The sequence below is a fragment of the Passer montanus genome, unplaced genomic scaffold (genome assembly GCF_014805655.1).
Source record: "Passer montanus isolate IOZ18808 unplaced genomic scaffold, ASM1480565v1 scaffold65, whole genome shotgun sequence".
Lineage (NCBI taxonomy): Eukaryota > Metazoa > Chordata > Aves > Passeriformes > Passeridae > Passer > Passer montanus.
The window spans coordinates 1,970,676-1,984,458 of NW_024371593.1; the positions used below are offsets into that span (position 1 = coordinate 1,970,676).

Genomic DNA, 13,783 nt, shown 5'->3' on the forward strand with positions numbered 1-13,783 from the left:
GCGCGGGAGCGGCGCCGCTGGCACAAGAGGGCCGGGCGCGTCAGGTGACGCGGCGCTCGCGCTGAGTGACGGGCGGCGGGAGCGGGGCCGGCGCTCGGCAGCGGCGTCGGCGGCCTGGCGGGGCGGGAGGAGGAGGAGGAGGAGGAAGGGTCTCGGCCGCGGCCCCGGCCCCGGCCAGGCGCCATGGCGACCACCGTCACCACCCAGCGGGGCCCGGTGAGTGCTGCGGGAGCGGCGCCCGCTCGGGGGTATCTGCTGTTACCGCTCGCCGCGCTGGGCGGGCGAGGCCCGGCCTGGAGACCCCGGTGGGCCCGGCCGGCCTGGGGGGGCTGCGCGTCTCACCCTGCCCCAGCTCCGGCCGCGCCCGAGGGGACAGAGGAAAAGCCCTCTCATCTCCTGCAGGCTGCTGGGATGCGGGGGAGGGAAGTCTGCCTTGTCTCCCGGTTCCCCGCCTGCGAAGAGGCTTTGGGAAAGGGGAGGGGAAAGTCCCTCCTAACTGCGCGCAGTCCTTGCGGCGGCTCTGCTGCCCGTTCTTTGTCCGAAGGCCTTTCCAAGGAGGGAGATGCTTACACTGAGCCGGAGCTAAAGGGCTTTTTTCCCTTGGAAGCAGACGCGGCTCGCTGCTCGGCGGGGCACGGTCGGGCCGCTGTCCCTGGAGCTGCCGCCTGAAAGCTGGAGCGGCGCATCCAGCGCGGGATGGAGGCGTGCGTGTTGGACGGGAGCTGAGCCGTCGTAAAACCAATTTACCAGCCTTCTGGGAGGTGGTGCTGACAGTTTATTGGGAATATGTTAGTGTCTGGTTTCGCCCAGGGATAATCATACCTCACAGCGGGATGTTCTGCATATGAGGTGTTACAGCATCAGCTTTTCGACAGATGTGCTGTTGTTCCTGTCTGAAAGGATCTGGTGGTCACTGACAGTATGATACTGCTTGTGGTGAAATGAGGGGTTTCTGAAAAGCAGTAACTTTACACTGCTGTATTTTATTTTGTAGAAACTGCTACTTAAAAAAAAGCAGCCTTGTAGAAAGAGCAGTGAGGTGAATTACTGCTAATCTTGAAAAACTGCACTGCTGTCACTTCTCTTATGACAGTAATATGATAGGGTCATCAATCTAATTCTTTAGAGTGCCTTATTTGTTTTATTTATCATAACTGCCGGGTCCTTCTTGAATGTTACTCTTCTAGATGTCTTGTTCTAGAATTTCCCAGGTAATCCTGTATAATCCATTGGGAATCTTCTGTTTTCCTCAACTTGACTGAAGCCTGGCAAAAGGCATGTGATAATTTATCTCATGCAGCTTTGGCCTTCTGGGCTTCAAGTTTTGGATTTTTTTTTTAATGTGTTGCTGACATTGTTGTACATGCTTTTCTTCCTTACCCACTTTAGAGATTTGAATGTTTTCAAATGAATGAATAAATTATGCAATACTAAGCAGGCATTCACGGCTGGGGGTGTTGATATGGTACATTCCAGCCTTTCTTGATTCTTTTCAGAGAGGAAGATAAAATTCTGCTAGTTTCTATATACGACTGCATTACAAATGAATAGCCACTAAATGGTGCTAAAGGATTGGGAACCACTTTTTTCTTTACTGCTGGAGAGAACAGTTCAGTCTTTCTGTTTGAACAAGCAGGAAAATATTCAAGGTTGTTTCATGTGGGTAAGAAACTAAAGTGGGGTGTTGCCAGTCTTATTCCTGCGCTTTCTAATTTGTGACACTGGTTACTTGGTGGATAATTAAAATTTCTTATTGCTGTTTAGTTTTTTAGATGAGACAGAATTCATCCTGTCTGTTACTTCAAATACTCTGCTAGAATATAAATATCTCTGACCCTTTACAGGATGTTATGGAATTAGCGTATTTTCACTTTTGTAATCTTGTATGAGCAAAACAGCTTTTTTAATCTAAACTATAGCTGAATATGTAAGGACTGCTAAGTGATATCTTTTACAAGTAGGAGTATTAATAAACAATTTGACCACACTTTAGATTAAGACTGAGCCACCAAAACTTTATGATTGTGATTCCTTATCTAGCCAGTCATATCCAAAATTATTCTTCATGGTTGTTCTCCATGATTATCCACCATTCTGGCAAATACATCAGGTCCTTCCAGATTAGATTAAGTACCAGCATGGGGCTGCACAGACTTCTGCTCCTAATTTCCCTGATGGTCTCTACTCTTGATGAACAGTGACTCTGATGAGTTTTTTTCTTGAGACTCTTCAAAACTTTAACAGGCTCTTGTCAAAAGTCCCTTTCCAGCTTTCTTGTAGGCTCCTTCAGGGACTGGAAGGTGCTCTGTGATCTCCCCAGTGGAGCCTTCACTTCTCCAGGCATAGACACAGACGTCATATGGACTTTCATTCTGTCTTTTATTTTTAACTCATGCTTGTATACCATAGTTCCTGTCATACTTTGCAGGTATTTTTTACCCCCTTCTTTTTTTCCAGGTGAAATCTGCCCCATTTCAGTTTAATTGAGGTCTCCTTTCTCTTTGTGTTGCATCTCAGAAGACAACCTGAGTCTGTTTTCTCAATGACCTCTTCGCAGATACTAGAAAGCTGCTACAAGGTGCATTCTAACTTTCTTCTGTTCTAAACAAATCCTCAGCCTGGCCTCACAAGTGCTCCAGCCCTTTTTATGGGCCTTCTTGGTGGATCTTTGCTGGTCTCCCTGAAGTTCATAGTTTTTCATGTACTGTGGGCCCTAAACGGTCACAGTGTTCCAGGTGTGGTCCAGCAATTGTTTCTTCAGCTCGCTGGCTGGGTTCTTGTTGATCCAGTGCAGTTTTCTGCTATGATTCATTGCAGCAAGTGTCCTCTGCTCATCCAGGTTTTGCACTGTAGAGGTACAGGCAGTCCTGACAGTTGTTCTCCCATCTGTACCGGTGCCACGGATTTTTCTGGTCAAAGTACAGGTCTTTGCCCTTGTTGAATCACATGCAATTCCTATCAGTGAATTCTTCATCTCTCTAGTTGGTCCTGTCCTCAAGTATGCTAGTCATTTCTCCCAAAATTTAGTGTCATCCTCAAAACTGATAAGGATGCCCTTTGTCTTCATGTTTTGTTGCTGAGGAAAAATATTAGACACATAAGTTAGTTTCTGTACAGACCTCTGAACTGCTTCAGTTTTAACCAACCTCCAGTGTCATTAACCACTGAACTTCAGCTTCTGAGCTCAGTACTTCAGTCAGCTTTTCATCCATCCAGTAGTCCACCCATTCAGATTGTAATGATCCTGCTTTGATACCTTCTGTGCTTTCCTTAGTCATATATTCTTGTTTTGGAGAAGGCAGATGGCTCATCAGCTTTACCAAGGCTTTTCCTAACCCATGTTTGGCTTGTTTCCCTTCATGTGTCAAGGAATGTCTTCCAGAAACACTTGCTCCATGAATTTCTCAGTGACTATGGGGAAGCTGACCTGCCTGTGCTTCCTCAGGTAATCCTTCTTGCCCTTTGGGATGCTGGGTATGAGATTTGTCTTTCTCCTGATATAGAGGAGTTCCTCTAATCTCCACGGCCTTTCAAAGATGTTAAAGAGCAGCCTTGAACAAATATCAGCTCTTTCAGGACGTCTGGATGCTTCCTTTCTCATACCAATTTTTTCTTCAGTGTGCAAAGCATAGAGTAATAGTTCAAAATTCTGTAATTCGCTTTTTCTTTCTTAAAAACAGTAAAATCATTTAAAGGAGAATGCTCAGAAATTTTTGAATAGTTGGGTTTGAAGCTCTTTGATGTGTTGAAGACATTTCATGTTAGACTTCCATGGTAATTGCTAGTGTGGAAACGTTAATTATGGTTCTCTGAGTGTATTGTGTCTGGGGAAATGTTTCTGTAACATGAGGCATTTGTGATTGTGTTTGGCTCTGTGTCCCTTTCCCTTACACAGGTGCCAGTACTTGCACAATCCATGAGTTGAAGTTTCTGACAACTTAGCTCCCATTCCCTTCACCTCCAACCCTTGTTTATTTGATCAGGCTTTTACACTGACCCATTTTACAACTCTCTGGCACCATTTCTTGTTGCATAAGAAGCAGTAAGGTGAGACTGAGACATCCCCATCCTCAGTTACATCAAATAGCTGTAGAATATCACACCATGAGATGCAGTTTTTATACCTGCAGCATTCTACTGTGAAGAGCCACTAAACTACCTCTTAGGTGATTGTAGCAGGTGGGAGGGGCATTGTTATTCTATTTCTAGATAATCCATGTTTTTAAGATGCAATGCTGTCAGTAAAGTTTATTAGAAAGTGATTATAAGGCAGGCTTATTTTTAATTTGTCTTCTGAATTGTAGTTCCATCTCTGTCCTGTTGCTAAATGGAAATAATTTTTTGTTCTGCAGCTGGTGACAGAACACGCTTGCATTTCACATTCTTTCTGAAGTGCCATTAGAGGGAAGTGCTTTTGTTTCAAACTGGTTGTGGAGTAGGATCAGTGACACAAACTTATCATGTATGTTTTCCTTGCTTTTAAAATAAAAACTGTGACTGAATTATGGTTACGTAACTTTGCATTTTGAATTCAGGTTGGGAGGCAGCAATTATGTACCTGCTTTTAAATGCTTTGAGGAAGATGTAAATTGACCTGTTTTCTTTACAGATAAGAAGATTGCATGGTACTGATTTGTCTCCATCAATATGGTATCAGCTGATAATTAGTGTAATTATGAGTAATGTATTTCCTTCAGTGGGCATCTGTGAACCAAATCTTAGTCAGAACTGAATATATGAGTGCATCTCCTCTTCCCCACTCTTCCCTTTTGGAGGGGTTTACCACTCAGATCTTTAGCTAACTTAGTTAACACTAGATAGTTTTAGTTTCTATGTATGTCAGCTCTGCCGTTCTAGGATAAGAGTGTGGCTTTGTGTGAGGTAACTGAATAACCTAGCTGCTGTAAGAAAACTTTGGTCTCCTTCATGGACTTTTTCCCCTTTGGACTTCAGTACAGAGACCAGTTTGTTTATTTTATTTTAGAACAGATATTGGTTAACTTTTATGAAATAGAATTTCAAAAGTAAAAGCTATTATTAGACTTGTGTTGTGAATGACTTCAGCTTTCCAATATCCAGGTGAAGATGGAGACAAAAGAGGCTATCCTGTTTTCTGGGAGTTTGACAGAAGGAGCTTGCATAATATGGAAATGGGATTTCAGGGATGCAGCCATCATTTCTCACTAAGAAATATTTGTGATGTCTATTCCTTGAGGTGCTGATAATACCTGATTAGAAACTTCCTAAGGACCAGGGCTGGAGGGGGACCTGCTGTGTTGTAAATTCCATTTCCTTGCTAATTCTGGGGCCATTTCAGATCTTGCCTAAATAGATTGTTTTATTTTAAAGTGATATGTATTCCAGTGAGAAGGCTGTTAAAATACCATGTCTCATTGCCAACCAAACTTAAATAAACTTTCCTTTAGTATTAACTTCTAGCCTGTTTTTTCTTTCCACTTCTTAAAACTTCAGCTGCTTAGGTTTTTAATTATAAAATTTTAAGATGCTTGTAAGGAAAACTGATTCCTTTTTACTCTGCTTCCCAGTAGCCTAGCAGCAGGCATTCAGTGCTTCCTCGTGAACTTTTCAGCTGGACTTCCTTTCTGGCATGTGTCACCTACTGTTGCCAGGATCCTGAGGCTCTCAGATAATCATACAAAATAGTCATACGTGTGATTTGGCAAGAGCTGCAATTTCTGTCTCCAAGATGCAATGTTGACATGCAAATGCTGTGCAGTCTTGAAAAGCTATGTCCTCAAGGCCTGTTTGCTTCTTAAATTATGTTCTGTAGGCATGCATCTGCCAGATGCATGATTGAGTAATCTTGTTAAGGATTGCAACATGAGAAATTGTGTTGTCTTTTGTCTTCATCAGGTAGACAGTTCTGTATTAAATATGTCATCCATTCTATAGACAGCAGAAATGAATACAGCTTAATTAGAAATTTTCTATGACACTTTTTTCCCTTTTAAAATTTTATTACACCCTTTGTTATTTTAAATTAAAATCTCTCTACATGTATTTGAATTCATAATGTTCACTGAGTGTTTAAAACCTAGAAACAACCTGAGTTGTTGAATTGACAAATGATGGGTAGAAACTTTCCTTTATACTGTAAAGGTAACAGAAAATCCGTGGGGAGTGCTGATTCATATTGACTCATGTAACAGAAGTTCCCTACTACTACTTTTTGTCCTGACTCATTGTCATGATAGAGTAGATTTTTAACTCCCACATTGTTGTTTTCAATGGGGTGCAGTTTTGTCACCAAGGTTAGTTGCAGGCTGGCTGTGTTTAACACTAGAAAAGCATTAGGACATCTTCATTACATTGCAGGATTTGGGCCATAGGAAATCCTGTTTTACAGTCTGTCTTAAAGGTGACTGTGGAAGTGACCTTTCAGATGAAAGCACTGTGCTGTGTCTTGGAATAGAAACAATTGGACACAACGTGGGTGATGAATAATTGAAAGAACTGGATGCCATCAGATATCATATATGAATGTGTTATAAAACTCAGTGGTTGTGACTTTTGTATGGACTACTTAAATGTTTAGTTGCAGAGCAGCATTTGCTCTCTGTCCTACTTTTTTTTTAAGAGGCTTATGTTGGAAATTATTGTTTCTGAAAAGGAGAACATTTGCTACATGAGTTGGCAGTTTTGTCATTTAATTAGTTCTTTGTTCATGCTGTCAAAACAAGACTAAATTCTCCTTAATTTGTTACACTTTGACTTATATTCATCTCTTTCCTATAATAAAATTTTCAAGTCTTCTTTTTTATCCTCTTTCTTTTTAAAGGTATTTGTTGGTGAGCTTCCTCAAGATTTTCTTCGCATTACCCCAACCCAGCAGCAGCAGCAAATCCAGCTGGATGCCCAGGCAGCTCAGCAGCTACAGTATGGAGGAGCAATGGGTACAGTAGGAAGACTCAGTATTACTGTAGTACAGGTATAAATTATGCCATCCTTGTACAATTAAGTCATTTTAAATAATTAATGCAATTTTTTTAATTGGTGGACACAAAAAAATTTTGTGTTGGAATTTGAGTTACTAAGTTACATGTAAATGGGTAGTAATTCTTAAAGGTTTTGGTGCTTCATTTTTCTGTACATCAGCATTTTGTCCAGTTTCATGTTTCATCACTGCCTGATGCAGCAATTTCCTGTAAACCTTGCTATTATAGCACATAATCAAATAAACTCATGAGGGTTTTTGCAGTGAACTGGTTTCTCTGAAAACTTCTGTTCAGAAGCTTCCTGTAGTTCCTGTACTTAATATTGGAAGACATTAGTAATTTTGAGGATATTATAGGGAATTACAGTTCCCTTATGTATTGTTCCACATCCTTCTCCTCAAAACTGTTCTCCAGCTAGTTGGTCCAAAGTCTTATTGTGTTCATTGTTTTTCCTTTTTTGAACTTTGAGATTCCTGTCTGTACACTTTTCTTAGCCTATCAAGGTCCTTCTGAATGGCAGTACAACAGACAAGAGATACTCTTCTCTATTTGTCTAGGAATTTATGCAGGAATGCTATGGAATCATGGCTGCAGATTGAGACATGTCGCATTCTGGATACAGGGCTTGCCATGATACAGTTAATCTATAGAAGATGAAAGTCTGGTTGAAGCATACTGTATTTAAATGTGTTGATAAAGTATATCAAACATGAGGCCTTAGTTCTGTTACTAATAAACTGACAGAAGATCAGAAAACATTTCTCGGGGGGTAATTTGCTGCTTTTTTTTTCCTTGCAGATATTTAGGGGTGGTGGTGAGTTTGTCTTAAGCACAGCTGATTATTGCCTTGTTTTTGATGAAAGTTTGATAAACTGTCTAATCCCACAAATCAGGAGTATAGATAGTGCTTAGTTTCTTCTTTTATTTTTAAGTCCACATTTACAATAAACAGTTTGAGACCTTTCTCACCAGCTCTAATGTATGAATTGATGAACCAGCATGTTTCCTGGAGGAGAAAAGGGCTTTCCAAGCTTGAAGTGCAGCCTTTGTGATGAATGTTACACAGTGCACAGCCTCAACTCTTGCAAGTTCTGTAAATATCTTCTAGGTGGGAGGTGCCCTGGGGCACCATGTTTTGTCACTTGTCTTACTATAAAAAGAACCATGGGCTCTTTAGTATAGGTCAAAGAAACAGCACGTGCAAAAAGCCTAACTTCTGCTTGAGCACATCTGTGCAGCAGTACTCAGTGTTGTGTTCAGAGCTGTCATCACCTTGTTTTGTTCTAGTCTTCTGATGTTACAGCAAAAGAATGTTGGATCTCTTCTGATTCTATACAGCATCTGTTTTTATAGTGATGTTAGGCCTTAACTTGTCCACTGAATTAACTACTCTTAAGTGTACATGCTAAAAGAAGTGTGTAATCACTTTGAAATGTATGATCTACTGTGACTAGTTTACCTCAATTGAACTGCTTTTGCAGGTTGTGCTTTTCAATTTTGTGATATTCTTGAAGGTACTGGATTTCTGTAATTCGTCCTTTAAAAGAACTTAAGTGAAAGAGGACAGGCTACCTATGACATTGCATTTGTGATTGTATGTTGGAGATCAGATACCCAGGGAAAAATTGAACTTGTTACTTGTAATCATGTATTTTGTGGTTTGGTATGAAGTAATTTATTTTAGCTACAGTGAAGATGTACATTTTCTACAACAAATAGGCTAAAAAGATGTTCCTTTTTCAAGGTCTCCCAGACACTTAATGGTGTTACTGGTTTATGTTTTAATCTGAATGCTGTTTTTGTTTTTTTAACTCTTTTCTGTCTGTCACAGAATTTAATCTAGTCCTTTGTTCAATATTTGGTTCTTACTATGAACTAATAATAATTAACTTCTCAAGTTAATGCCAGTATTATACACTTCCTGGGTTTCTTTTCTTTTCAGGCCAAACTGGCAAAGAATTACGGCATGACGCGCATGGATCCGTACTGCCGAATACGGCTGGGATACGCTGTGTATGAAACTCCAACGGCACATAACGGAGCCAAGAACCCCCGCTGGAACAAAGTTATTCAATGCACTGTCCCCCCGGGTGTGGACTCCTTTTATCTGGAGATATTTGATGAGGTCAGAACTGCTATATAATTTTTCTACCCCTCCCCATCTCCAGTTTGGACTGAGGTTTGTGTGAAACCTTGCAAAAAAGGAATGAATTAGCACAGACTTTTTCTCTGGGAGATAATAAATATTTTTCAGAATTCCAAAAGCAGCAATTCACAAGGCTTTGCTCTTCCCCAAGAGTATCAGAATTGTTACTTTTCTTTGGTAGCTGATAAAGGGGCATTAGCATGCTTGCCTGCAAAGGAAGAGAAGTAAAACATGTTTGAGTGCTATTTAAGCTCCTCTTGGCTACCAGAATGCCCTGCAGCTTTGTGTCCTTCACTGTCCCTATTAAAAATAGCCTGTTGTACAATGCTGTTTTACTTGAAAATTCTTTGGTGTTATTGTAACCTAGGAAGAGCTTGAAAGCTTTCCAAAGCTTGGAATTCCTGAGAATAAAACTATCAGCTACAGAGTATGGTAGTCACTACTATTTATTAGGAGAAACTAAGACTTAAGAGGCTACATCTAAGGCTAAAGTCATGGTTTGCCTGTTTTTTTGCTGCCTCTCTCATTGTGTGTAGTAAAGCATGACAGTGCAGCAGCTGTGGTCATTACACAGGCGAGGCTTTTGGATGCTGCTTTGAGGGCTTGGCTGATTAGTTCAAGTGTCTGTTGCGTTGCTGCTTCAGGGAGGCAGATCAGTACTTCTGTCTGCTGAAGTTCACAGGCTATCATAGTAAACAGAAGATGTTCATGTAATGGCCTCTGATGTGATGTCTTAAGATTCACACCAGCTATGACGATATTAGGATGCTGTATTTCTAGAGTGTTCTGCTTCAGGTCTTCAGTTTCTTGCTATTAAATATCTGCAATCAATCAATAATCCCACTTAAAGTATCCTTCAGCCTTGTTGAAAAGGAGATGGCCAAAATATTTATTGACACTTCAGTAATATCAAAGGGAATAAAATTAACAAGGTTAATAGCATAAAACGGAAGTGTTAGTCAAGGATAATTTTAAGTTTGGGGTTTCTTGCAGCACAATTAATTTGGTAATATTTTTCAAATTATATTTCAGAGAGCCTTTTCAATGGATGACCGCATTGCTTGGACACACATTACAATTCCTGAGTCCCTGAAGCAAGGAAATGTGGAGGATGAATGGTATAGTTTGAGTGGAAGGCAAGGTGATGACAAGGAAGGAATGATTAATCTGGTTATGTCATACACGGTAAGCCAAGTTTGGGGTGGGAAGGGAGAGAAGCTTCTTAAGTAGTGGGACGGAGATATTTTAGACTGAAGTAGATCTGTTGTACCATACTGGTGTTTGTGTGTGTTGTCATTTAAAATAATTATACCTAACTCTGGGAATAGCAGTCCAAAATATTCGTAAAGACAGTAAATACTTTGTGGTGAGGTGGCAAATGGGTATTTATCTTGTCATCAGAAGTTCCAAGCTGCTGTTCAGTGTACAGCTAGGAACAGATATTCCCTGCTCTTTGAAATTCACATTCTGCCCCAGATATGAACAGTTGTTTCATTATCCTGGGGAGAAAAGAGTATAATTAACCCTGAAAACTACCTCCCTGTTAAAGTGCTGTTCATAATATTAAATATTTTCAAGGATCAAACTGAACTGAAATATAACTGGAGTTATTGTGGTAGTAAAAGGGAATGGAGTTAATGTGATATTTTGTTTAACGGACTGTTTTGCCTAAAAAATAATTTATTTAAACTAAAATTTGCTTCAAGGAGCAGTGTACTGCTTTTAAAAATAAATAAGAATAAAAATCAGATTTTGTCTAATATTTATGATGAATATATTGTATATACATTTCACAAGACTAAGGCATGAAAGCTGATTGAACCTGTATTTTAAAATAATGCATTTTGATAACAACATTTCATCACTCTTGTGAAAGGTGAGTTTGACATGATGTGCGTTTATTGATTCGTGGGCAAATTAATTGCCATTTGAAAGATGGTAGTTCAGTTAGTTTGCCAGAGATTTGCTTAATATAGATTTGCACTCAGCATAGTCATATTGTACTGTTGCATGTGGATTTGCAATGTGATGATTTGTTTGCAAACACTTTTAATTGCTGGCATTTTTTGGCTACTTCCTGAGTTGTTCTAATCTGTGCTTTTTCTGTCAAGTCTTTACCAGCTGCCATGATGATGCAGCCCCAGCCAGTGGTCCTGATGCCCACTGTGTATCAGCAAGGAGTTGGATATGTGCCTATAACAGGTATGTTTTCTCTACTTGAAGACTGTGAACCTTCCAGATGAAGGTTTGCAGAAATAAATACCAAATTACTCCTGTTTTTTTCAGAATGTCAAGGAAGCTATAAATGATTTTTCTTTAACCACTTTCCCCATTATATGTTTTTATGAGAAGAGGGAACAAATTAAGTACAGGTCTGCCTTCAATCTTGTATCCTGTTTAATAGAGCTGCATGAGTTTGATTCAATGGATTAAAATGTCTGTCAAGTTATGAAGGCTTCTCTTTTTGAGTATTTATTTTATACTTCGATCAGGTCTCCGAATAGTTGTCTAGCAGGCTGCACTTTAAGTTGTGCTTACTTAAATGGTGGCAATCCATGTCTGAAGCTGTTTGCACTTGAGAAAGTACCTCAGATGAATTGTGCTGTTGGAGCTGCAGCTCCTGTAGCCCACAACAGGATTAATTTTTCTGTGGTCTTTGAAGATGCTTTCTTGGAAGGGAACTCACTACACAGTATGTGAAGTATTCACAGCTCAGTGAATGAAAAATGTTAGGGAGCTCTGAGATAGCTCTTTTTGATGTATTTACATAACTACAGCAGGTACTGTCAGTGCTTTTGCTTGATTCAGTGAGAATATTGGAGTTGTAGAAAAAGATGTGTTAACTTATGTTTTGTAATTTTTCTGTCAAAGATGAAAAGTATAAAGTATGTAAATAAGTTTGAATTTGTCCTGCTTAGGGAACTGATCAGTTCAGTTGAGTTTGTGTGTCACTTACAGCTCTTAAAACCCCCACTTTATTCTATGGCTATCTATTCAGTAGTATGTGTACTTTTCAGGGAAAGTAAGAGATAAATTCACATATTTTTAACTTCTTTGCCTGCAAGTTTATGAATTAATGATGATGTGTGTAGGACATAATTAAAGTGCTAAGGGATGACACAGCAGATACATACATTTTATTTTTCTTCTGTAAGACTAGCAGATGATTGAATTTAAAATTTCATTCACTGTAAAAACAAACCTCATCAACACAAGACTGGGTATGTTTACGAATACCTCCTGTTTGACTTTTACAGAGTTAAGTTAGAGCAAAATAGGGAAAAGTTGGGCTGCATGCTTTATTCCCTGATGAAAACATGCAGTTTGCTTCATTTTAGGTGTTTTTTATCTCTCTAGCTTAATTGTCAGATTTTAAGTCTTGCCGGTGAAGTGCTTTGAACTGGAGTGCACGTTCCGAAGCGTGGTTCTCTTGTGTAAACCAGACCTTCTGTAGTGAACTTCAAACACAGTCATCTTGTTTAGAGTTAAAAGATCTGATAGAAAGTGCTAGCAAATTTCTTGAATAGATCAAAATACGAATATTCGTATTACAAAATTTCTGTGCCAGAGTATAAACAGAAGAAATGCAGCAGAGACTAGTTTCCTGTATAATTGAAATTAGATGTAGAACTGAACAGATAAAACTTACTGAATACCTTCAAACTTGCTATTTGAATACTGGACATTCAAATCATGATGTTCTGTAAATTATTTATCTTGAGAATATTTTCTATTTTGACAAGTGAAGAAATAACTAATAATTTGCAAGTGATAGTAATGTCTTACCTTTTAGCAGCTAAGAATTTGGGGCCTATATGGTGGAGCATTGTCCTTCTACCAAGATCCAGCATGTTTGTTTTAATTGCTGCTATAATACTATTCTGTATTCAAAATTCTTCCTGCATCTGTGACTTGTATTTTTAAAGCATTGCAAGTTCCACCCCTGGATTTGAACTCCTCTTTTGTTCTGGGAAAGCTTGAATGTATTTCCTTGACTTCATAAATGCCAGACTTTTTACAAGCCACCTCTGACATGCATTTGGTATTTTTTACTCTCTTTAAATATTACTGTGCTTTGTGTTTGCTGTTTTAGAATTTCTGTGGACACCATCAAAATTTGCCAAAGCACTGTGAGTTCTAAAGCTTTGACTTAAATACTAATCAATGACCCACTCATAATAATTAGATGGATGTTTAGGTTTGGAATTGGAAAGTGACTTGGCTGCATAATACTTTTGCTGTTTCATACATTTAATGGCTTAATAAAAGTAATTTCAAATTTTAAAAGGAAACAATAGTGCATCTTAGAAGACATCTTAGAGTTTTTTGAAATACTTTCTGTGTATTGAACTAGGTGCTCCTTCTGAATTCTGTAAACTCTTTCAGAAAGGTGCATGGAAGATGCTGGCCTTCCTTGGGCAACTGAACTGTTTGTGTCTTCTGGGTCCATTCCGTTTGCACATTTCCTTTGTAACACTGTACAGTGTTTGCTCTCTTCCTTTTGAGACTGCTTCAGGAAGGGTAATAGACATCAGTATGTTCCTGCTTTGCATATTTGTAGTTCACGTTTTTTACCTGAGCAGGTAAATTAATGTAGTCAATAAACAAGTTGTGCTTTTCCTTCTAAAGAGTTGAAGAGCATCATTGAATAGTTTATTATATTTGAGGTGAAGGGGATTCT

The 13,783-nt window shown here is 39.4% G+C and overlaps 1 protein-coding gene across 3 annotated transcripts in view; it reads left to right on the forward strand.

Annotated features, from left to right (window-relative positions):
• The window catches only part of LOC120511427 (toll interacting protein), a 24,218-nt gene continuing 10,435 nt past the window's right edge, over nucleotides 1-13,783 (forward strand). For 2 of the 3 annotated variants that reach the window (XM_039728445.1, XM_039728446.1), the window contains exons 1-5: nucleotides 1-216; nucleotides 6,800-6,949; nucleotides 8,899-9,081; nucleotides 10,135-10,287; nucleotides 11,214-11,304. In XM_039728445.1, coding sequence (XP_039584379.1) covers nucleotides 184-216; nucleotides 6,800-6,949; nucleotides 8,899-9,081; nucleotides 10,135-10,287; nucleotides 11,214-11,304 — 610 coding nt within the window. In that variant the 5' untranslated portion in view covers nucleotides 1-183. Of the gene's footprint in view, nucleotides 217-643; nucleotides 762-6,799; nucleotides 6,950-8,898; nucleotides 9,082-10,134; nucleotides 10,288-11,213; nucleotides 11,305-13,783 lie in introns of those variants that run through there. The other variant, XM_039728447.1, reaches the window with a different exon arrangement.